Source organism: Nomascus leucogenys, chromosome 2, assembly GCF_006542625.1.
Source record: "Nomascus leucogenys isolate Asia chromosome 2, Asia_NLE_v1, whole genome shotgun sequence".
In the NCBI taxonomy this organism is placed as follows: domain Eukaryota; kingdom Metazoa; phylum Chordata; class Mammalia; order Primates; family Hylobatidae; genus Nomascus; species Nomascus leucogenys.
The window spans coordinates 38,235,548-38,260,917 of record NC_044382.1 but is presented as its reverse complement, the minus strand read 5'-3'; the positions used below and the strand labels follow the sequence as shown (position 1 = coordinate 38,260,917).

The 25,370-nt window shown below is 34.8% G+C and overlaps 1 protein-coding gene across 13 annotated transcripts in view; it reads left to right on the top strand.

Moving 5' to 3' along the window:
- Positions 1 to 25,370, top strand: part of LOC100601055 (ankyrin repeat and KH domain-containing protein 1) — a 141,987-nt gene that overhangs the window by 67,709 nt on the left and 48,908 nt on the right. For 9 of the 13 annotated variants that reach the window (XM_030828002.1, XM_030828056.1, XM_030828039.1 and 6 more), the window contains exons 11-15: positions 1,897 to 1,953; positions 12,540 to 12,627; positions 15,084 to 15,211; positions 15,570 to 15,713; positions 16,947 to 17,049. In XM_030828002.1, coding sequence (XP_030683862.1) covers positions 1,897 to 1,953; positions 12,540 to 12,627; positions 15,084 to 15,211; positions 15,570 to 15,713; positions 16,947 to 17,049 — 520 coding nt within the window. Of the gene's footprint in view, positions 1 to 1,896; positions 1,971 to 12,539; positions 12,628 to 15,083; positions 15,212 to 15,569; positions 15,714 to 16,946; positions 17,050 to 25,370 lie in introns of those variants that run through there. The other 4 variants (XM_030828062.1, XM_030828016.1, XM_030828050.1 and 1 more) reach the window with 2 other exon arrangements.

Below are 25,370 nucleotides of genomic sequence, written 5' to 3'. Positions count from 1 at the left end.
TTTAATTTTTTTTTTAGTGGTGACTGTGGGGTGATATTTTCTTTTTTTTAAAGGAAGGTTTCTTTCTGCTATGTTTTTGACTATTTATTTTTCTATTCTGTTAACGTCCTTTAAGATATTTACCATTCATATGTATAGTCTCCCTCATCTCGCTTATTTGTATTTGTATTATCTTTATGTCTAACACATTTCTTTGTCCTTTTCTTCTGCATTGTGTCTTAAGCCTGTCATCCAGGTCACTATTTTTTTCTGTATACTTGTTTCTGCTTTTTTTTTTTTTTTTTTTTTTTTTCTTAAAATGAACAGGGTCTTGCTTTATCCCCTAGGCTGGAGTACAGTGGCATGATCACAACTTACTACAGCCTTGACCTCTCAGTCTCAAGCAATCCTTCACTTCAGCATCTTGAGTAGTTGAAACTACGGGTGCACACTGCCACATCAGCTAATTTTTTATTTTTATTTTTTGTAGAGACGGAGTTTCGCCATGTTGCCCAGGCTAGTCCTGAATCCCTGGGCTCAAGCGATCTACCCACCTTGGCTTCCCAAGTTACTGGGATTACAAGTGTGAGCCACGACTGGCCTGTTTCTACTTCTAAATGTGATTTTCATGGCTTCACTGTTACTGCTCCCTATCTATTTGCAAAGCTTGGGACCAGAAGTGTTTTGGATTTTTTTTTTGGATTTTGGAATATTTGCAGAATACATACCCATTGAGCATCCCTAATCTAAAAATCCAAAATCTGAAATGCTCCATGAGCATTTCTTTTGAGTATCATGTCAGTACTCAAAAAGTTTCAGATTTTGGAGCATTTCAGATTTCAGGTTTTTAGATTAGTGATGCTCAATCTGTATTTAGTTTCTTCTATTCTTCCAATTCACTTTCCAATCTTTTATCACTTTGTTGAGCTATTTAAGTAAAGATTCCCTGTTGTCTTTAATTTATTTGAAGATATTGGGGAATATTTGACTAAAATTTTATTGTTTGTTTTGTAGGAATTTCTTGATAGGTTCCATGTTGGACACTTTGTGCTTATTATTCATATTTTAATGGGACTTGCTATTTATCGAAATATGGGGTGAAATATGGGGTAGGGTGGCAGGGAAGAGGAAGTGAGCCTTAACAGTTAGCTTCTTAAAATCATATAGTTGTCTCAGGATACTGTCTTGCTGAATCTATACCATAAGAGCATGCACTTTCTTAGGGTAAGCACATCACGTAGGTAGGAAATTGGAATGACTTAGAGTGAAGCCTTCTCTAGGCCACATTTCTTTTATTTGGAGATTTAGTTGACTCTGGTCAATGACGGAAAAGCTTATTATGGTTTCCTAAGTTGTATCCCTGTCTCACCTTTAGATAGTTTCTCTCTGTTAAGAGTCTAGATCTAGAGAAAATACAAACATTCCATTTCTCGAGTTCTTTGAAGGTTCTTGTTTTAGTTGAAAAGTGTAAGCCTTAAGTACATTTATAATGAGGGGAAAAGCTATGTAACTATTTATCTTACGGTATTTTCCTCCGTCCTCCCAACTTCTGATATGCCCAAATCTCTTGATTTCATTATTTTCTTTGGTTAGATATTTTTAAATGTTGCTCTGTTTTTGTGGCTTTAGTTGTTTTTTGAGACAAAGGCATGAATTTAAATAATTCTGCAGAAATATTTCTACATATATTAAGATTTATATTGAAGTTTTATTGGTAAAAAACCATAATATCACCCCCTTAAAAAAATTTATACTCTGCTCCTGACATTACAGTCTCTACAGTTGAGAATCTTTTAAATTGAAGATCCTGAGTTAACAAAGCCCAGCATCTGAAGTATCAGTCACAAGGTCTTCATGGCCAAATGTGATTTTCATTTTTGGAATAAGATCCGTGAGTTCTTCTTTTTCCTTTCGCAGGACAAGCAGGAGGACGTGAAGACTATTTTGGAGGGCATAGATCCGGCCAAGCATCAGGTGAGGGTCGCCTTTGATGCTTGTAAGCTACTACGTAAAGAATAGATGTTTTAGGTAACCAGAACTCTGGATATCTGAATTCCAGCCAAGAAGTTCCAGGACCCTGCTGGGTGACAAAGGAAATCCTCTTCAATTGAAAAAGATTATGAAGTCCCAATAAAAAGAGATTTGTATTGCTGGTAGTTTGTTTCCTTAGTCTTCTTTCTCAGTGATATTCCTAAAAAATCTCTTAGACGAAAATAGATTTTCTTATTCAGGTAGTTCTTTTATATTCTCCTTTATTGGGAGAGTTAGTATACCGCAGAGAGAAAGTCTCAGTCATAAAGTCCTTTGCATTCAACTTTGTTCATCAAAAATCCGAAACTCAGAGTGATATTAATGTATTGGATTGTTTTAAAAATAATACTCAAATAAACAAAAAAATTAGTTTAGCAGAACATTTACTATATAGTTTATGCCCTAATTTCTATAATCTAGAAGCTTAAAATTTTCTTCTTAAAATTGTCTCCTACTATTCTGAAATTGGTTTTTAAGAAGGTGAATATTTTTTCATAGGAAACATTTCTTTTGAAAAAATGTGTGAATTTGTGCCCAGTGGTTTTAAAAGTCAAATAAATTTAATATCCATTATAATCCAAAGAGATTTATTTAAAATCAGGAGCAGTTTTTAATTTTAAAATTATTAATGAATTGTGATTAGATCACAAATAACTGAGGCCATCTAAGTTTCTTTTTTTTTTTGAGACAGAGTCTCCCCCTGTTGCCCAGGCTGGAGTGCAATGGTGCTGCAATCTTGGCTCCCTGCAGCCTCTGCCTCCTGGGTTCAAGCAATTATCCTGCCCCAGCCTCCCGAGTAGCTGGGATTACAGGCGCACGCCACCATGCCTACCTAATTTTTTGTATCTTTAGTAGAGACGGGGTTTCACCATGTTGGCCAGGCTGGTCTCAAACTCCTGACCTCGTGATCTACCCGCCTCGGCCTCCTAAAGTGCTGGGATTACAGGCGTGAGTCACCGTGCCCGGCCTAAGTTTCTTAATTCTAAACCCCTCTTAATCATGATGCTTATTAAGTGTCTTCATTGGCTTGTTAAATGAGAAGCTGTTTTATTTATTCTGTTTAATTTCTTTTTTTTAATTTTTTTCTTTCTTTTTTTTTTTTTTTTTTTTTGTTTGAGACAGGGTCTCGCTCTGTTGCTCAGGCTAGAATGCAGTGGTGTGCTCTCAGCTCACTGCAACCTTCCCATCCCAGGCTCAAGTGATCTTCCTGCCTCAGCCTCCTGAGTAGCTGGGACTGGAGGCATGCGCCACCATGCCCAGCTAATTTTTTTCATTTTTATAGAGATGAGGTCTCACTGTACTGTCCAGGCCGGATATATTTATTCTATTTTGAAGTAAGTTTATTTCACAAAATGTGGTGTGAACGTGTGAGCTTCTACTCAGTTTGTATAATATTACAGGCTCCTATCAAGAATGTAAAGCTTAGTGTTATTTCAGATCAAAGTAATTCTTTTTCCCTGGATTTGTTAGAGGAAATGCAATTGTAAATCTTTCTCTCTAGCTGCAAGTCTCAAAACTTAGGTTTTTTTAAAAATGAGTTTTGCAACCCCACGTTTACAGGTTCAGATTCCATAGATCTGAAATGGGGGGTCTGCATTTGAACTAATATCTCAGGAGATTCTGATGATAAGTTCTCCATATTTTACACTTTGAGACATTGGTAGAGGCCATACAGATTATTCTGCATCATTGCTGAGTTCTTTTCTTTTTCCATCTTTGCTTTATAATCAATCATTTTTCCTCCACCCAAATTGAATAAACTTGGTTTTTCTCTCTGTTACTTGTGATTTTTAGAAAATGTGCTAAATACAAACCTTAGGACCAGTGCCTCTTAACCTTTTATCCATATCAGTTCTCCTGAGGGGTATGAATCCAATCAGTAATAGTAGATCACTAAGGTAATGACTAATATACTGTGGTGGGTTGAAAGAACATACTCCCTATGGAAGAGTATTGGAATCCTCTAGTACATGCAGTATCAAACAGTCTCCCTCCTTTTCTCTGTGATTTTGGTCTTTCTCCTTAGAGAATGTCCTCCCTCCAACTCCAAAAGACATTGCCTCTGTGGTATAGTTACAGTTGTTAAATATATGTCTTGGGTGCCCTGTGGCTGTGATTTTTTAAGGAAAATTAACTTATTTTAAATAAAATAAACTTAATTTAAGATAAAATTTTGTTATCTAAAGCCAAATAGAAAAAAATTCCACATTTTTTCTTATAGTGCTCATTCATCAGAACCTTTTTTTTTTTTTGGAGATGGTCTCGCTTTGTCGCTTAGGCTAGAGTACAATAGTGTGATTATAGCTCACTGCAGCTTTGAACTCCTGGGCTCATGGCATCCCCTTGCCTCAGCCTCCTGAGTAGCTAGGACTACAGGTATGCACCACAATGCCTGGCTAATTTTTAAATTTTTTTCACAGACAAAGTCTTACTATCTTGCCCAGACTTGTAGTGTATTTTTTATAGATATATTTTTAGGGAGCTTATGAGCTCTAGTAATCCACTTACCAATGTATTTCAACTGTTAGTAATTACCTTACCTTAATAAACTTTAAATGTGACCTTACCTTCCACTTTTTAACTTTTTTATTAAGGAATAGCATATATACATATTTTTAACTTTACTACTTAAAACTAGGAAACTTTTGTCAATTTCTTAAAAATCTAAAACTACCTATGGAATACACAAAACTCCTAATACATTTCTTTTAAAGCCAAGTTCTCTCTTTCTATGTTATTGTGTATTGAATGAGTTCTTTTCAGCTCTCTCCAGGTTGTTTAAATATAAGTACAAATGACTTCCAGTCAAGAAGGTAAAGTCATTATTAGTATATAGAAAAATGAATCTAAAAATATGTAGTCATGCCCCAAAGCAACGGGATTAAAGATCTCCATGGACTAGAAGTGAAGCATGGATCCACAGTTTAAGCTATAGTCCCAAGGAGAATTAAGGGCTAAAAAAATACACAATGGGGCTGAGATTTCAGCATGTACAGAGGAATAGGGAATGAATGCATTTCACATGTAGTACGTCAGTAGATCTAGTCTACTTGAATAAAGCAAGGAACCGGGATCTTATTGCCCTACCTGTGAACCAAAATGGATAAAAAAAATCTTTGAGCAACTATCTAGAGTTATGATTAGAAATTAGCAAATTGTCATATCCAGGTTGTATATATAAAAAAAAAAACAAAACAAACACAAAACTAAAAAAAAGGGAAAAAAATAAATTAGCAAATTGTCGTTAGTAGAGGGAAGAAGCAGAGACAACTGTGTAACTAAAAACTTGGAGGACAACCTTCTTGATTTAGGGAACAGAAGTGAAATATCTCTATGAGACAAGAACCTTAGGTGTCCAGCAAAATATCTACTTCTGAAATGGACTCCAAGAGCCAGACTGAGGCAACTTCCAAAACATCTGATGAGAAGGACTACATCTGTAGATGGAAAAGAAACTAAAACAAAGCACCTCCCATCAAAATGAGTTTCCTCAGTAAAAAAATTATAAAGCTGGAGAGCAAATCTTTATCAAGAAAGATAGTCAAAATGTAAACAAACAAAAAGCAAAATATAATACACTCAAGGAAATTGAAATAAACTTTAATCTTGAGAATTATAAACATGTTTATTTTAAACTATGACCAGTAGCCATAAAACAATGTGAGAAAATAAAGCAAAAGCTGATAATTATGTATTAAGAACAGCTGGATATAAAATAAAACAAAGTTTTGGGGGGTAACCTCAATATATAGGGTAAGACAGCATATTAGACACAGTTGAATGCATTAGTGAATAAGTGAGTGATAAAACAAGAAATAATACAATAAAATATATAATAAAATATAGTAAAGAGATAGAAAATATGAAAAAGAAATTGAGAGAAAGAGAATAGATTAGAAGCTCCACCATATTATCTACTAGAAGTTCCTGAAGGAGAGGATAGAAATGGAGGGGAGAGGAAATGTTTGAAGAGAATGGTGGAGAATTTTCTAGCATTGTAGCTAGACATGAATCCTTGACTGAAGAATCATATCCATCACTAAGCAGAACAGATGAAACTGTGCAACTTTAAGGATAATGAAAAATGTCTTAAAAGCTATCAGAGGGAAAAAACGCATTACCTACAAAAGAACAACCATCAAAGTTCTGACCTCATCAGCAATAATAAATTACAGAAGATGATGGGAAGTAATATTCTCAAAATACCAAGATAAAATAACACAATACAGAATTCTGTACTTAAGTACCATTCTAGAGAAGGAAAAAATAAACGTATTTTCAAATCTACAAAGAATAAATGAATTTACCATCATTAGACCCTTGACAAAAGAACTACTAAAAGATATATACATCAATAAGAAGAAAAGTGAGTCCTGAAGGAAGGCGTGGGATACAAGAAACCGGTAAGCAAAGAAATTGATAAAACATAAATACAAATGTTTGAGTTTAAAAACCTAAATTTTAATGTTTAAAACCACAGTAGTACTAAAATTCTAGAAAACAATAGCAGGAAATTCAGAAGGATGTGTTAGAGAGTTTAAAAGCCACGCTACAGTCTTTTGTTGTTGTTCAGGAGGAGAAGGTACTGAATAAAGTTTTTTTTAAAGAAAAATAGAATAGTAATCAGAACAAATATAAAGCTATTAAACTCAATTGTTAAAGGGCAGAGACTTCTGAATTAGAGTCAGAATCAAAATGTAGCAAATGCTGTTTGCAGGAGACAAACCTAAAGCAAAGTTTTTCTTTAGGAAAGCTTGACAGTGATGGGAAAAAATTATGTAAAACAATATTAATATCAGACAAAATGGAATTTTAAGCCAAAAGCATTTTTAGAAATGAATACTCCTCCAACTGAGAAAATAATTACCAATCAGTAACTAACAATCTACCATCCAAATAAAATATAAAACTGCAAAATTGCAAGAGAAATGGTCAGATCTGCATTTGTAGTGGTAGGGTTTTTTTTCCACACACTTCTCAATGAAACTGATGAATCAAACAGATAAAATGATGGTTAAAAATCAAACAATTTTTTATCTTACAGAAAGCTAGCATTCTGTTTCCAGTAAATATACTTTATATTCTTTTCCAGTACATGGAATATTTATAAAAATTGTCCATGTTTTAGGCCACAGAGAAGTCTGAAGAAACTCCTGAATCTTCATCATGTGGACTATATTCTCTGATCTCTCTTGCCTTAAAATTACACATCAACAATAAAGTCTTCTTTAATTCTATACATTTAGAAATTGAAGGAAAATAGTTTTTCTTTTTTTTTTTTTGAGACGGAGTCTCGCTCTGTCACCCAGGCTGGAGTGCAGTGGCGCGATCTTAGCTCACTGCAACCTCCACCTACCGGGTTCAAGCAATTCTCCTGCCTCAGCCTCCTGAGTAGCTGGGATTACAGGCGCCTGCCACCGCGCCCGGGTAATTTTTGTATTTTTAGTAGAGATAGGGTTTCACCATGTTGGCCAGGCTGGTCTTGAACTCCTGACCTTGTGATCCACCTGCCTCGGCGTCCCAAAGTGCTGGGATTACAGACATGAGCTACCGCGCCCAGCCAGGAAAATACTTTTATAAAATTCATGGGGTTAAGAGGCCATACAGTAAAAATTACACAGTAGAAACTGAGTTACCAGTGCACACCAAAACTTGGGTAGGGAGAATATACCTAAAGGTGTCCTTAGAAGGAAAATTGTAGTTCTGTATATCAATATATTAAAGATGAAAATAAATTTTAAAGCAACAGCACAAAGGAAGAAGAAAATAATAATAGCAGGAGAACACCTTGTTCTATCATATATGGTATTCTATGGTACATGATACTCTATGATATAGAATGAGGTGTTGCCCAAATCTAGGGAAAAAATATAAAAGCAAAAGTTAACACAATAGAAAATAATTTTAAAAAGAGATACAAAAAATATAGGGATGAAGAGTGAAATTAAAAAGTGGTTTTTAAAAAAAGACTACCAAAACAGATAAAACAAGCCAGGCTTTTTCTTTTTTTTTTTTTTTTAGGGGAAAAGGCATAGATAACAATAAACTTAAAAGTGAATTGTAATTATTTTATAAGTAGAGATCTTTAAAATTCAATCAATAAATGTGAATGCTCAGATGAAATGAATACTAATTTTTGCTAGAAATATATAAATTATCAAAATTGACTCTAGAATAGGAAACCATGTCTTACAAATTGAATCAGTGGTTTACCCATCTATAGAAGGTAAGAGGTTCAAATGGATTTATGGGTGAATTTTACCAAATGTTCAGGGTTTTTTGTTTTTTGTTTGTTTGTTTTTGAGACAGAGTTTCGCTCTTGTTGCCCAGGCTGGAGTGCAATGGCGCAATCTTGGCTCACTGCAACGTTCACCTCCGAGGTTCAAGCAATTCTCCTGCCTCAGCCTCCTGACTAGCTGGTATTAGAGGCATGCACCACCTTGCCCAGCTAATTTTGTATTTGTAGTAGAGATAGGGTTTCTCCATGTTGGTCAGGCTGGTCTGGAACTCCTGACCTCAAGTGATCCGCCTGCCTCGGCCTCCTAAAGTGCTGGGATTAAAGGCATGAGCCACTGAGCCTGGCCAAGAAATAGATATTTTCTTTCTTTTTTTTTTTAAGATGGAGTCTTGCTCTGTCACCCAGGCTGGAGTGCTATGGCGACATCTTGGCTCGCTGCAAGCTCCGCCTTCTGGGTTCATGCCATTTTCCTGCCTCAGCCTCCTGAGTAGTTGGGACTACAGGCACCCGCCACCAAGCCCGGCTAATTTTTTTTTTTTTTTTTTTTGTATTTTTAGTAGAGACAGTGTTTCACCATGTTAGCCAGGATGGTCTCGATCTCCTGACCTCGTGATCTGCCTGCCTCGGCCTTCCAAAGTGCTGGGATTACAGGCATTAGCCACCGCGCCCAGCCGAAATAGATACTTTCTATATTATTCTAGCTGTTCTCAAGAACAGAAAAAGAAACGTTAAACTGCATGATATTTAAGTTTGTAGCCTTGGAAAATAATTTTCTGCGTTTATGAAGGGAAAAAAATCAGAAACAATTTGTATCCTAAAATTTTATTAGTATTGAACAAATAGTGGCTATATGACTAAATCCAACGTTCATAAGTAGTATGATGTATACGAATTTGATTCCCATTATATACATATATACATTGATTCTCATGATATGCACAGATATATGTATATACATACATTGTACATATATATTCCCATTATTGATTCTCATTATATATATGTATGTGTTCCCATTATATGTATGTACTCCTGTTATACATGTATATTCCCACTATATACGTACATATGTATACATAAGTATATATATAAGTATACTTATATAAGTATACTTATATATATACTGCGTTCCCATTATATGTATGTATTCCCATTATATGTATGTACTCCCATTATATGTATGTGTTCCCATTATATGTATGTACTCCTGTTATACATGTATATTCCCACTATATACATATATATGTATACATAAGTATATATATAACTATACTTATATATATACTTATGTATACATAATAATACTTATATATGTATACTTATATATATACTTATGTATACATATATATGTATACATATATAAGTATACTTATATATATACTTATGTATACATAATAATACTTATATAAGTATACTTATATATATACTTATGTATACATATGTATGTGTATGCATATATATGTGTGTGTGTATATAATGGGAATCAATGGGAATATATATGTGTAAGGTATATATGTATGTATATAATGGGAACCAATAATGGGAATATATATGTATAATGTATGTATATAATGGGAATCAATAATGGGAATATATATGTATAATGTATGTATATAATGGGAATCAATGTATTCCTATACATATACATACATATAGATGTATATAATGGGGATTTTCCATATATACATATATAGATACTTTTTTTTTTCTTTTTTCTGCTTCTTGCACAGCAGGGCTAACCCATAGGGAGTGTGCCCAGGGTAGCCTGATTACCATTTTAAAAGAAGGATTTAGTAGTGAGATATTTTGGAGCAAGTATTGTGTGTTGCGGGATATACATTATTCATTTTAAGACACAAAATGTTGTAAATATAGAGTTGTGGCATTGTTTTATCAACTTTTTTCAAATGTGGTTATGTTATTCAAAACTAAAGGAATGAATGTATATTTATTTATAGAGAGGAAAATAAAATAGGTAGCTTTTCACCCCTTGTATTTCAGGAATTATATTACTATGTTGAATTTTGAAACGACTTGGTGTGAGGATATTGGGACTGTACTTTCTGATTTCTTGTCTTTTAACAACTATGGTAATATTTTAAATATACAGAATTAACAGTTATTTTTTAAAGTTTATTCTAAATCAAGGCTGAAAGCTTTGAAATCATTTGCCTTTGCCATTACGGGAGCTAATTATGTTGATATGACCTAATTATGTTGATCACTGCCAGGCTTAAGAAATAAGAAAAAGAAAAGGGTAAAGAAAGGATAAGTGACATTAATATTGCCCAACTATGTTCAAAATAATAACATATCAGTTGCAGATAATCAATGTCTTACTCTCGGGTTTAACTACTACTCTTAATTTCTTGTTTAGTTGACTTTCCTTTCTCTTATTTACCTAGTAGAAAATAATAAAAACTTCAAACCTCAGTGCTATGAGAGGGAAGATTTGAGAGTTCAGTTATGCTTAGTTTCCTGCATGATTAAACAATATCTAATCACTCCATTGTTTTAAGCATTATGTGTACAGTGGCGAGCAAAAAAAGACAAGATCATTGCTCTCATGGAGCTTACCATTTAGTGGAGGAGACAGGTTAGCTAAATATAATACTTACACAGACTAAAATATGATTGCAGTTTATGAAGGAGAGGTTCATAGAGATGTATGTCCGTAATAGGAAGAGTGATTTAGTCAGGAAGTTCAGGGAGGTCTTCCTTGAGGAAATAACACTTGACTTGAGATGTAAAGGATGAAAATGAGTTAGTGGAGGAAAAGCATTAAAGAGAAGAGAGACCAGTATGTGCGAAAAAGTTGTGAGGCAGGAAGGGAAAAGACAAGTTGCTAAATGGGCAATTTATTTCCAGGATGTGGTTGATTGTAATGATAATTCAGAAATAAGTTGGATAGAAAAACTGGACAAACAACTTTCTAGGTCTTTCCGAGTAAGGTCTTTGTGATACGTATTCAGTTTTATTTGAAGTAAATTGCCAGAATGTTAGATTTACCTAAATTTGAATGTGAGTTCAAGATCTATTCTAAAGCCAGATTATTTTGGCATTATCTATAGTTATTCATTTTTCCAAAATCTAGAGTTAAAAGATTCTTATTTCATTAACATGTATAACAGTTAAAAAGTCAAAGCATAAAGTAGTTTTTTTAGTAGGTTGAGTGATACTACACTGTCAAGATTTTTTTTTTAAACCTATTTTAGGGAGGAATTTCTATCACTTTTCTGTGAGGTTTCCATTGAGTTGACAGTCTACTCATTTCTTATTGTTGTTTTGCCTGAGTTGTAGATCAGGGTAATTAAAATGTAAATAGACTAAATTGTATTCTACTGGGAGAGCACATATTTTAAATTGATCATGTGGTAATTATAGGATTTTCAGAGTTAATTAGACGAATATAGCTGAAATAAAGCCTTAACTTAACCACCAGTCTTTATCAATTTTTTCTTAGTAATAAAACAGAACCAGAACAACAGAAATTCATGTTTGCATACATAATGAAAGAGGGGATAGGTAAGAGAACTTTTCAAAGAAGCAGTATATAAGCTACATTTTAATACTTAGATGAATTTAATGAGTTCATAATTCTCCCAACAGACAGTATTACTCACCATATAAGCAAGCTCCTTTTAGTGGCATTTGATGTGAGGCATGCATGGTTAAAAACTGTTCTATCATTCATTCCGGTTGCTGGCAAGCTTCCTAGAAAGAACAATCTTTCTGCTATTAGGAGTTGTATCTTTTGCCTTTGACTATTCGAGTATTTAATTTCTACTTAAAAAAAAAATCCACCCATTGGTATATTTTTCTTCTTCATTTTTCCGTTACTCCTAAAATACCATAGTGTTTTTCTTCAGGGAATCATTTGCATCCTTTGATAGTGCTTTTATTGGCTTCTGCTATAAGATCAAGATTCTTCTAATCATTTCACAGGACTGAGGTTCCTTTTTCACAATCCAGATAAATAGTTGGGAAACATTTTTTAAAACTTAGAATTAGAAAACTGCAGTGATTTCTCTTTGGGAACCAAACAAAACATTAATATTATCTTTAATGGTTATTACTTGGTGTGCAAAACTGAACTTGCCCTTAGAAAGTTAAATTATCTAGTTTGGACTGAAAATCCTGTATATTGGGGGAATTGAGGTAGGTGGTATAAAGTGTCTACAATGAGTAAGTATATTAAATCCTCGTTATTTCTCATTTCATCAGTACTGTTTTTAAAATAGATGGTTAGACTGTTGGCATTGATGGATTATTTTTTCCATTTCTTTAACAGGAACATGAATCTGAAGGTGGAAGAACACCTTTGATGAAAGCTGCAAGAGCTGGTCATTTGTGCACTGTGCAGTTTCTTATTAGCAAAGGTAAAGAAAGGGCAAGTGATCATTTCCAAGAGGCTACAGTTTATGGGAAAAAAAATCCTAAACTGTTGTAATTTATGTTATGGCTACTTTACCTACAGTAAAGTATTGTATTTTTGCCTTTTGTTATTGTATTTTATTTAGTAAGCATAGAGTTTGTGAGTTGTTTACTGGGAATTTTCTTTATTAGTTTTGAATTTTAAGTTTTAATCAACCAAGCAACATGTGGTTGCTCCCAACTTAGAAAAGCCAAACGTAAAATGTCCCACTATGATTAGGTGGATATTCAACAGCTAATGATGAGTCTGTTCTGCTGGAGATGTGGGTGGAGGACAGAGAGTAAGTCTGCTACTGTGGTACTTGTTTGTGGTACAGTTGAATTAACTGAGTTTGTAAGGATCTTATTTATAATTTTTATATTTCTTTAGAAATTCTATTATTAGAATTATATTTATTTAGGCAAAAAATTTCAACTGATGGATGAAGAATTAGCTTAAGACTGTTTACTGCAGAAAAATAAAATGCTGTGGAACCAATGTTAGGTTTAACCATATGTAATTGTCATGTTATGAAACAAAAATGGTAATGTCAGCAGTTTCATTTGGTTCAGCCTAACTCTTTGTATAGTGTCAGAAATACTGTGGCATATAATGAAACATCCTAGGATAGGATGATAAAAATACAAGGAAGATTCACTCAGGAGGTATTATGTTATTAAGATAAAAGCTGTATTTATATTTTAATAGATTTCTGACATTTAGTGACATAAAAAATGCAGGGTAAGATTTTATCATATTATTATTATTTTTTTTTAGAAGGAGTTTCACTCTTTTTACCCAGGCTGGAGTGCAATGGCGCAAACTTGGCTCACTGCAACCTCTGCCTCCCGGGTTCAAGTGATTCTCTTGCCTCAGCCTCCCGACTAGCTGGGATTACGGGCATGCACCACCATGCCTGGCTAATTTTGTATTTTTAGTAGAGACAGGGTTTTACCATGGTTGGCCAGGCTCGTCTCAAACTCCTGACCTCAGGTGATCTGCCCGCCTCGGCCTCCCAAAGTGCTGGGATTACAGGCATGAGCCACCGCACCTGGCCAGATTTTATCATTTTTAAATGTACTTGTTTTCTTCTGAATTGGAGAAAACTAGGTTTATTTTCTTCATACTGCATTTTCGCTGCCAAGTAAGGCATATCTTTACATAATATAGTCTGTAAAAGCCGTTAACCTCAACCACACAGAAATAAATAGATGGATAACCTCTGGAGTTCTCTTATGCTTCTTTACTAAAGAGAATACCTAATCATACCCAACAACAACCTGCTAAGAATGTAATCAGGCTTGTTAGGAATAGGAACACATCGATTATATCCTTTCTCCATTAAATAATCCTGTCATCTAAAATAATTTCATGTTGCTAATCTCAGGATGTTTATTGCTGTGTTTTACCTTTCCCAAAAGGTACTTTTATGCAAGTTAGGATTAGATTCAGCTGGATATTTTCTGAAAATTAGACAAACTGATAGTAGTAGTTTTACCCACCAACTTATTTTTCTCTTAAATAAGATAGGTAGAATTAAGAAGGAAGAATGAATATTTCTATAGTCTTAACTTTCTAGTTGAGATCTTTTGGAATTGTTAAAGGTAGCTGAACTAAAGTCATTTTTTCCAGGGGTCAAAAATAATTTATCAAAAAAGAAACTAAGAAAAGACTTTGCATTTAGACATTTTTCAGGTCATGTTATACACAGCTATTGAACAACTTGCCTTTCAGATAACATATCTGGATAATATTCTGTCTTCTCTCCATATCCAGGTCCCCTGACTCTTAAAATACACAATATGAAGAATTATATATCTCTTAAACATTGCTTAAAAAAATCTGTTTTCTCTACTTTTGAGACCTGGCTATATTGCCACTTTCTAGTAGATCAAAAATGTCTTTGAAACATTTTGAGTTATATACAGTGGTGTTATTTGATGCTTACATTAACCTGTATATATTTATTAATCTTAGTCTTCTAGATTTCCCATTTTAAAAGTGATATTGAATGAACGAACTACAGCTTCATGCAACATTGTGGATGAATCTCACAAATATAATATTGAGTGAAAGAAGCCAGATGCAAAAGAGTACATTGTATGATTCCGTTCATATAAAGTTCAAAAACTAAAACCAGTTTGGAAGTCAGGGTAGTGGTTACCATTGGGAGGCTGGGTAGTGACTGAAAGGGAGCACAAGATGGGGCTTTTGGTATGTGGATAATGTTCTGTTTGTTCCTCTGGGTGCTGGTTACACAGGTGTGTGTTCATTTTGTGAAAAAAATTCAAACTATACACTTATGATTTGTATACTTTTTTGTATCTACATTATACTTCACAAAAAATTTTTAAATGATATTGACTGTGAACTGGCTTGATTTCAACCTTTGCTAAGATCGCAATTTATTTTTCTTCAAAGGTGCCAATGTTAACAGGGCTACAGCCAATAATGATCATACAGTAGTGTCGCTGGCATGTGCAGGAGGCCACCTGGCAGTTGTTGAGCTTCTCTTGGCTCATGGGGCTGACCCTACTCATCGACTCAAGGTAGTCTACTTAAAAATAAGTAAACAGGCTGTGTGCGGTGGCTCATGTCTATAATCCCAGCACTTTGGAAGGCTGAGGTGGGTGGATCACTTGAGCTCAGGAGTTTGAGACTAGTCTGGGCTACATAAGGAGACCCCATCTCTATTAAAACACACACACACACACACACACACACACACACACACACACACGTATGTATGTGTGTGTGTATATATATGTAAATAATATGTGTATAGTTATAAAAATATGTTTGATCTATCTTAGTGCTTAGTATTTAATACTGTTTAAATGAGTTTTGATTTTGTATGAGCTGCTAAGAAACTATAAAGAATTAATTATCACGGCAATTCTTTTTCAGGATGGTTCAACAATGCTCATTGAAGCTGCAAAGGGTGGCCATACTAATGTAGTTTCTTATCTGTTGGATTATCCAAATAATGTTCTGTCAGTTCCTACCACAGATGTGTCTCAGCTCCCTCCACCTTCTCAAGATCAGTCTCAGGTAAAGTAAAATGGAGCTTGTTTGTTAATATAAATATTCTTCAACATGATTAGAAGTTTTTGTTTAAAATCAGTTTTAAGCAAAATGGACTTGTTTTTCTTTTCTGTTACATATTGAGAAAATCATGATTCTAAATTCTTTAGGATTTATTTTCTTTAAAGGTACACTGAAATTTGTTATTGCCTTATTTATTGAGAATAGCGGTTTTTAAAAACCACTTAATATCAAATATAAACATAAGTATTCTAAGTTGTTATCTTATTACAACTAGGTTTTTCAGGATTTTTTATTTGTTTTTTAACAAGAGAATCAAGAGAAAGCTTTTTCTTTTTTCTTTTGTTTCTTTTGAGATGGAATCTTGCTCTGTTGCCCAGGCTGGAGTGCAGTGGCATAATCTCAGCTTACCACAACCTCCACCTCCCAGGCTCAAGCGATTCTATTGCCTCAGTCTCCCAAGTAGCTGGGACTATAGGTGTGCGCCACCACGCCCGGCTAATTTTTTGTATTTTAGTGGAGACAGAGTTTCACCATGTTGCCCAGGGTGGTCTCAAACTCCTGAGCTCAGGCGATCTACCTGCCTCGGCCTCCCAAAGTGCTGGAATTACAGGCGTGAGCCACATGCCTGGCCGAGAAAGCATTTTCTTAATACCTCCCAAGGTAGTATTAATTATCCTAGAGATAGTGACTTTCATCAACCATGAAAGTATAGGTAACATAAGCGCTAAAAGTTCATCAAAGTGACTTTTAAACCTACCTTAAATTACGGAGAAAATATAGAGATTTTACTAGTATGTTATGTTGGTGAAATCTAAATTCTTTTCTACAAAGTCATCCTGAAAACTGCTAGCATACCCCAATTCAAGAAATATATTACATTTTTGTTTTCTTTTGATCCATATAGAATTTGAACAAGGGTAAATTGGCTAGTGGATAGTGAATATGTGACTTGTACCCCTAGCTACAATTGGAACCAGCAAGGCGTTCTATTCAGCAAGGGAGTAATGTTATTTCCATTTAGCTTAAAATCATTGACTATTTGTAGATTCCCTGACTGTCTAATCATTAGTCTCAAAAATTATTGCTTGGTGAAAGCTTTTTTTTAAAAAAGCTTAAGGAAACAAAAGTGCATTTGGTGGTATATGAAGATAACCTAAAACAGGATATCTGTTTCATTTATGGGCCTTTGTCTTATTCTTTGGTCTGAGATGATTTTTTTCTGAGTTGACCTTTTAGGTTCCACGTGTGCCAATGCATACACTTGCCATGGTTGTACCTCCCCAGGAACCTGACAAAACTTCACAGGAGAACTCTCCTGCCCTTTTAGGAGTGCAAAAAGGTTAGTTATTGATTTATTTTTCTTAAAATGGGTATTTTTTCAGCTAATTGATAAATCCAGAAATGTACTTTAATGATACAGAGTTACTGTGTACCCATGGCTAATTGAGGTAGATAATTCTGACAAATGCAAATAGTCTTACTATCAAAAACCAAAAAGACATAAGTGTTAGGAAAAATGACTTTTTATTTTTTCATGTTAACATACTGATCGATGTAGCTTTCATCTGGCACAGATGAAAATACTTAAGAAACAAGCCGTGTTCTTGATTATATTTAAGTAACCATAGTTTATCAGACATTCATTTTTCATTTGATAATTCTTTAGCTAACCAATAGTATATGAAGAATAAAAATGCATATTTGCTATCTAGTTAAGTCTTTGTAACATTTATTCAGTTAATGAGTGAGAAGTTTAAGAATTACATTCAGTTGCATTTATGCAATGCTGAATATAGTAGATTATCATCTGTCAGTATGTGAACCTGGACAAATAACTATCAAAATAAAATGTATACAAGTAATATACAAATGACTATTAAGAAGGAGAGTATACTACTTAAAAAAACTCAAGTTTATGAGCTCTGATATGTTTCTGCTGTCTTTATATTTGTAAATGAAAAGTACCTTCATGTATAAATGTACCTTCACTTCATAATTATGTATAGTTGTAATATCTGAGTTTTCTGAAATAAAGAAAATAGTTAATATGTAGGATGTTTAAAACTATAAAAACAAACTTATGAACATAGTTCATTTAGTGTATGATAATCAAGCCCTAGATATTGAAATCACAATGAGGCATGTAAGTGTATATTAATATCTGTAACACTGATTTAAGAAAAGTTGGTTTGGGTTGACTCTTATAGCAGCAAACAGAAACTTCTTTCAAATTATGCCAATTTTAGTAATTTAAAGTATTGGGGGCCTTCACCAGGGCTAAACTATTAATTTCAGAGGTGAAATATCTGTAGTCTCTCTGATTTAAGGTAATTCTGGCAGTTTTTCATGGAACACCTAGCTATTCAAAATTTTCCTGCTGTTTTTAATCTTAACAATTAAAAAGCAAATTAAACATGCATCCATAAGTATCATAATCAGCTGATATTTAACCTTTAGTAAAATATTTAAAGCTAAATGTCTCTGTTTTTGTTTTTTTTTTTGAGGGGGGGGTGTTTATTTGGCTAAACCTTATAGAGGACTGTAGTGACTTTGGCTTTGGAAGCTCAGTACTAAATAAGAATCATTGGCCGGGCATGGTGGCTCATGCCTGTAATCCCAGCACTTTGAGAGGCTGAGGCCGGTGGATCACTTGAGGTCAGGAGTTCAAGACCAGCCTGGCCAACATGATGAAACCCCATCTCTACGAAAAATATAAAAAATTGGCCAGGCGTGTTGGCGTGTGCCTGTAATCCTAGCTAGTCGGGAGGCTGAGGCAGGAGAATCGCTTGAAGCCAGGAGGTGGAAGTTGCAGTGAGCTGAGTTCAGGCCATTGCATTCCAGCCTGGGCAACAAGAGCAAAACTCCGTCTCAAAAAAAAAAAAATCATTTAAAAAAATATGGGCCCCGTGTGGTGGCTCACGCTTGTAATCCCAACACTTTGGGAGGCTTATGCAAGTCAATCACTTGAGTACAGGAGTTTGAGACCAGCCTGGCCAACATGGCAAAATCCCATCTCTACTAAAAATACAAAAATTAGCCGGGTGTGGTAGTGTGCACCTGTAATTCCAGCTACTAGGGAGGCTGAGGCATGAGAATCACTTGAACCCGGGAAGCAGAGGTTGCAATGAGCTGAGATCTTGCCACTGCACTCCAGCCAGGGTGATGGAGTGAGACTCTCAGAAAAAAATTAGGGCCAGGCGCAGGGGCTCACACCCATAATCCCCGCACTTTGGCAGGCCAGGTGGGCAGATTGCTTGAGCCCAGGAGTTCGAGACCAGCCTGGGCAACATGGCGAAACCCTGTCTCTACAAAAAAATACAAAAGTTAGCTAGGAGTGGTGGCACAAGCCCATAGTCCCTGCTGCTAGGGAGACTGTAATGGGAAGATCACTTGAGCCTGGAGACCGAGGCTGCAGTGAGTCATGAGTGTGCCATTGCACCCCAGTCTGGGCCACAGAGCAAGACCTTGTCTCCAAAAAAAAAAAAAAAAAAAAATAGGCTATCTGCCCTGGCTCATATCTGTAATCCCAGTGCTTTGGGAGGCCGAGGCAGAATGATCGATCAGCCTGCCCAGCATAGGAGAACTTGTCTCTATTAAAAAAAATTTAAAAATTAGCCAGGCATGGTTGCCTGTGCCTGTAGTCCCAGCTACTCAGGAAGCTAAGGCAGAAAGATCGCTTGCACCCAGGAGCTCCAGGCAGCAGTGAGCTATGATTGTACCACTGCACTCCAGCCTAGGCGATAGCCTCAAAAAATAAATAAATAAATAAATAAATAACACAGATCCACAAAACAATCAAGAAATAAGCTAGATAAGAGTGTATGCCAAGAGGAAATAAAAACATTTTAAATTTAGGTTTAATATGTAAGTAATCTGAGATGTTTAGGTAATGATTTTTTAAGTTTATACTCTAGTGAGTAACCATATTTTTGCTTACTGAAATATCTTGGATTATTTAGTTATTTTCTGCATTTTGATGTTTTATTACTTACTAAATAGTATAAACATGAACTACCTTTCTAAGGAATCTTTCATTTTACTAAATTATCAGGGTTATCCCTAATTAACATTTGTATTTAGATCACTTGGGCACTTGCTACTGCTATCAACCAAATGGCATTGGCAATCTAACAGTTATTTGTGTGGGATCAAACTGCAATAATGCATTGTGTTAAAATGTCATGTTAGTATAAATCATGCATATCATAGAATATTATGTTGCTATGAATTAGGAAAAATCATTTAATTATGGAAAAGAACACACTGAATTACCAGGATAGGAAAACCTATCTTAAATAAAGACTTAACTTTTTTTTATACTTAAAGCTCCTTTTTCTTCTCAAAGCTTCTCTTTTATGTCTCTGGAAAAGCTCCCTTGAGTGATGAAATTGCTGTTTGACCCTTTTGTTTTTGTTTCCTCTAAGTCCATATATTATTTCTGTGTCGTATATGTGATTAGGGATGGACAAAGGGTTCTTATTCTCTAGGACTCTCTTCTTTTCCTCTTCCAGCAATCATCTTTTCAGGTTCTTATAACATTTTATTCCTGTCTGTTTTCAGTAAATCTTTTTATTATTCATATCCTCGTTCTTTTAAAAATGTATTAATGCCCATAAATCTTACCCAGGTGTTTGATATATGTTCTACTCAGATATTATTTTCTTAATGCCCCATGTGTACCAGTTGTACAGGCTCCGTCCATCTTGATTCATATCCTCCTGATTTAGGCAACTTGATCTCACTTGTCTGTTGTTGGTTTTCAAGGATTCAGGATTCTAGGTGGCATCTAACAGAGGCCTCAGAATCACGTCCATAAACAAAATATGAAACTCTGAGTGACATGCTCAGTTTTCTAGCATTATTTAACTTTATTACCTGCAGTTACAAATATTCAGATGGGAAAGGATACATAAGTAATGTAAATCCGTTGCCTTGTTGTTATAGCTGGTTCTACAGAAGTTTTAAGAGAAGATTCATTTTGATCTTTTGCAAGTTGTGTAACTTAGAATTAATCTGCTGCAAAGCATTTAAAATTATGTCAGGATAAACAAAACACATCTTTTGTGTATACCTCAAGCCCTCCTGAGGAGTAATTTCCTTTTCTCTGAAATTCTAGAGTACTTCATTGGATCTTCCTTCCAGTTCTTGTCACTTTTGCTTGCTCCCCTCCCCTTGGGACCTCAAGTGTAGAGGATTGAGTTAATCATACTCAATTTCTGGTGCTTTATCACCATAATTTCTCTCGTTTCACTTATTCCCTTTTATTTCTCTTTCCATTCCCCTGCTTCCCCCATACATAATCATTTCAATATTTGATGTGTATGTTCTTTTGTTCTTGTAAATTCTTATAAAATATTTTTTATATGTGTCTGTATATATATGTGTGTGTGTGTGTATATATATATATATATTTTGTTTGTTTGTTTGTTTGTTTTGTTTTGTTTTGAGACAGGGTCTCACTTTGTCACCCAGGCTGGAGTACAGTGGCGCAGTCTCAGCTCACTGCAGCCCCAACCTCCGAGGTTCAAGCAATCCTCCTGCCTCAGCCCTGCAGGTAGCGGGGACTACAGGTGCCCTGCCACTACACTTGGCTAATTTTTTGTATTTTGGTAGACAGGGTTTTGCCATGTTGCCCAGGCTGGTCTTGAAGTCCTGAGCTCAAGCGATCTGCCCACCTTGGCCTCCCAAAGTGCTAGGATTACAGGTGTGAGTCACCACACCCAGCAATTACCTTGTATTTTTAATTTACATAAATAGTATTGTGCTACAGATCTCATTTTGTTTTTCCTTTGTTTACTCAATACTGTTTTTAAGATTTATCCACCTATCTCTAGATTGTTTCTACCTATAGCATAGTGCTTCACACCCTGTATATCCTCCATGTTTTACCTGTCATTTCTCCCAGTGACAAATATCCTGAATAGCCTCTATTTTCTCACCCCCACTAACAATGCTTTGATGAAAATATTTGTATAGTCCCTTTATGGATCTATATAAGAATTTCTTTGGAACATCATCTCCCCACTTAGACTGTAAGCTCCTTAAGGGCAGGGTTTATGTTGCTTATCTTTATATGGTCTACTATGCCTTGCTTGTATTAGATGTTTAAGTACTTATTGAATAAATTAATGAGTGCGAGGCTAAGAATATAGATTATTTTGAAGGCAGAAGACAATTCTTAAGCATTTTTAAGAAAGACATTGTGATTAAAGAGATGTTTTTTAAAAGTAATCAAGAAGTAGCATTCTAGAATGGTGGGAACAAGATTGAAAACAGAAGTGTAAATGTAAAGTAAGAATTAAATTGGCATGCTGCTTTTATATGTTAGAGTTGCTTTTTGGAGTAAGTGACATGAAAAGTTGTCACATTTTTATATCAAATCATTAAAATTATATAGAAAAATTGTATATACAGTGAATGGTATTGAGTATTCCTCTGGAAACTTTACTGCTAATATTCTTTAGTCACTTTCCATTATATAATCATTCTTATATGGATTTACACATGCCCAAATTTGATAATATCTTTTAACATATAACTGCTTATAGTAATAGGAAGAAGATTGAATTAATCTGTTAACATGTAACACAGATGTTTGTTTGGACACCCTTGGTTAAGTGATTGCTATGTTAAAATGTATAATGTGTCCTGTTTGGGAAATTTTGAGACGAATATTTAGACATAAAGGAAAAATAAGTCAATTCTAGGTTAGTGGCTTTCATTTTTGACTATGACCACAATAAGAAACATTTTATATTGAAGCCCAGGACACATCATACATCTGTTTATCAAAACAGAAATTCCAGTGGATAATAAACACTCTACTACATTTGATGCACTGTGTTATTTTTAGTTATACTTTTTCAACCTGATTTTCTATTTGAGATCCAGTTGGGAATGCTGTTTAAAAATCATTCTAGTAGGGTGCTGTGTGATGATGTAAGCAAGGGAATTACAGAACAAGGTTTAAGTTTTATAGACAAAACCAAGTAAGGAAATATGAAATCTAGTCTAGATCCTTCTGTATATCATGTTTTTTTCCCCACTGGCCATTATTTTTCCATTGTACAATGCACTAGTTATTTTAGACACAAAAATGATTGATAGGATTAAGCTCAATCCAATAAAAAACTAAATATTTGGCAAATATATGTCCACCTCATTCCTTCACTGCCAATAAAAAAAATAAAGGCTATGTTTAAGCTGTCACTAGATCATGGCTTCTACTGCAGATTTTTTCTAGTTTTGTTAATAGAGGGAAAGTGAGAGGCAAAGGAATAGGATAGAAACCAAACCAAAAAGATGAAATGGCGACTTTACCTATATTTCTTTCTTTGAGACGGAGTTTTGCTCTTGTTGCCCAGGCTGGAGTGCATTGGCACGATCTCAGCTCGCTGCAACTTCTGCCTCCTGGGTTCAAGCGATTCTCTTGCTTCAGCCTCCTGAGTAGCTGGGATTACAAGCATGCACCACCACACCAGGCTAGCTAATTTTACATTTTTAGAAGAGACGGGGTTTCTCCATGTTGGTCAGGCTGGTCTAGAACTCCTGACCTCAGGGGATCCACTCTTCTCGGCCTCCCAAAGTGCTGGGATTGCAGTTGTGAGCCACCGCACCCGGTCACCTATATTTCTAAATAGTACTTTATGATATCATTCACTGATACCAATGAATAGATTTCTTTGTATCTGACACTGAAAGCTGTTTGAAGGAGATAGAACCCTTTTATTTTCTGGTATCTTATAATACTACTTACTACCTGTTGAAAATTTTGTTGCTAAAAGAATACTTGTCATAATCTCTACCCAGAAAGTATAGATGTTGCTTTACTTTCTAGGACTAATTAGGTGACATTATCTGTTTTTCACCAATCTGTTTTATTCTTGATGTTAGAGCTTGTGTTAGTGCTTTGATGTGTCTTTAGGCAATTCCACTAACTCCATGGCTATTTTGAGATGAACCACTTTTTATGCATCATTTTTGCCGTCATCCATTTTTAATGCTACATACGTTCTGGGCTTATAGTTTGTCTATTCATAAGTTACTCTTAGTAATCTTGTGTTCCACACTTCTTGCATATTATTTGTTAACAAGATAGACAGGGCCATTCCTATCTGTTACTGTCCTCAAAATTCTACTCTTATTTTGGATTATACTAAGTATAAAGATTTTAAATCTGTGAATGTCCAGTGGGGTCATAACATAATTACTAACCAGTCTGGTTGATGTTGAACTCTTACCTAGTTTTCCTGAATCTTAAATACAAATTGCTTAGTAGCTATACAAGGGTGTTTTGAAACTAATGGATGTTTAAAGGACCATGGACCATTCAGTCTTTGTAGAACTTCTAAATGTACTCGAGTGATGTCATTGAATTTATTACATGACTGAATATTTCCTTGTTATTGTTGTGGATTTCTACATTGCTATTTGTGACCATTTAGCTTCCTTTTCTTGTTGATTGTCATTAGGCACTTTAAACAAATACTGTAAATCAAAACAGGGACTCCTATATGGTCTTAGGAAAATAATAACAAAAATAAAATAATCTAATGGCTTTTGCTCTGAAAGAATAAAGTCCTTTTCTATCATTTTGCTCACATAGAAATATAAATTCAGCAAGTCTGAGGCTGGAGAATTACTTTAGGCCAGGAGTTCAAGACCAGGCTGAGCAACATAGCAAGACCCCATCTCTTAAAATTATATATATATAAATTGAATATAGACAGTGTACTTTGCAATTTAAGGAATAACTAAGCCTCTGAAAGTGATTGCAGTGATATTGAAATTGTGGTCATCTTACCTTATTAAAGACAGTATGTAGGGGAAAAACTTAAGACTTTTTTAGTAATGACATGTTGCATATGTTTGAGCTACCTGCAGTTTTGAGATCTCTATTCTAGCAAAAAAGTAGATGAATCTCTAATTTTTTTTTCTTCAGTAGTTTTGTCACCCCTTTGAAATTCAGAACATTTTATGTCTCTAAATGACCTTTCTTCCTTTGGACTTGAGAATCATTTTTAATACAATGGATGATTTTATTTTAAAAATTCCCAAATTACCTATGTTATTCATATATGTTGACTGCAATTCAAAATAATAGATAACTTTTTTACCCAGCTTTTTTCAAACAGTTTTATTGTTTAATTTACATACCATGAAGTTCCCTTGTTTTAAATGTACAATGCAATGAATGTTAGTAAATTTACTGAGTTGTGTAACCATCATCACTATCTAGTTTTAGACCATTTCCATCTCCCCAAAAAGATCTCTTATGCCTGTTTGCAACTGATCCTCATTTTCACTGTTATAACTTCAGGCAGCTACTACTGTCCCTGTCTCTATAGATTTGCCTTGTCTCTGTAGATTTGATATGAGTGAAATTACACAATGTGTGGTCTTTTGTGTCTAGCTTCTTTCACTTAGTATAATGTTTTTGAGGATCACTCATGTTGTAGCATGAATCAGTAGTTTGTTCCTTTTTGTTGCTGAGTAGTCCTACTTTTTTTTTTTTTTTTTTTTTGAGATGGAGTCTCGCTCTGTCGCTTAGGATGGAGTGCAGTGGCGTAATCTTGGCTCACTGCAAGCTCCGCCTCCCGGGTTCACGCCATTCTCCTGCCTCAGCCTCCTGAGTAACTGGGACTACAGGCACCCGCCACC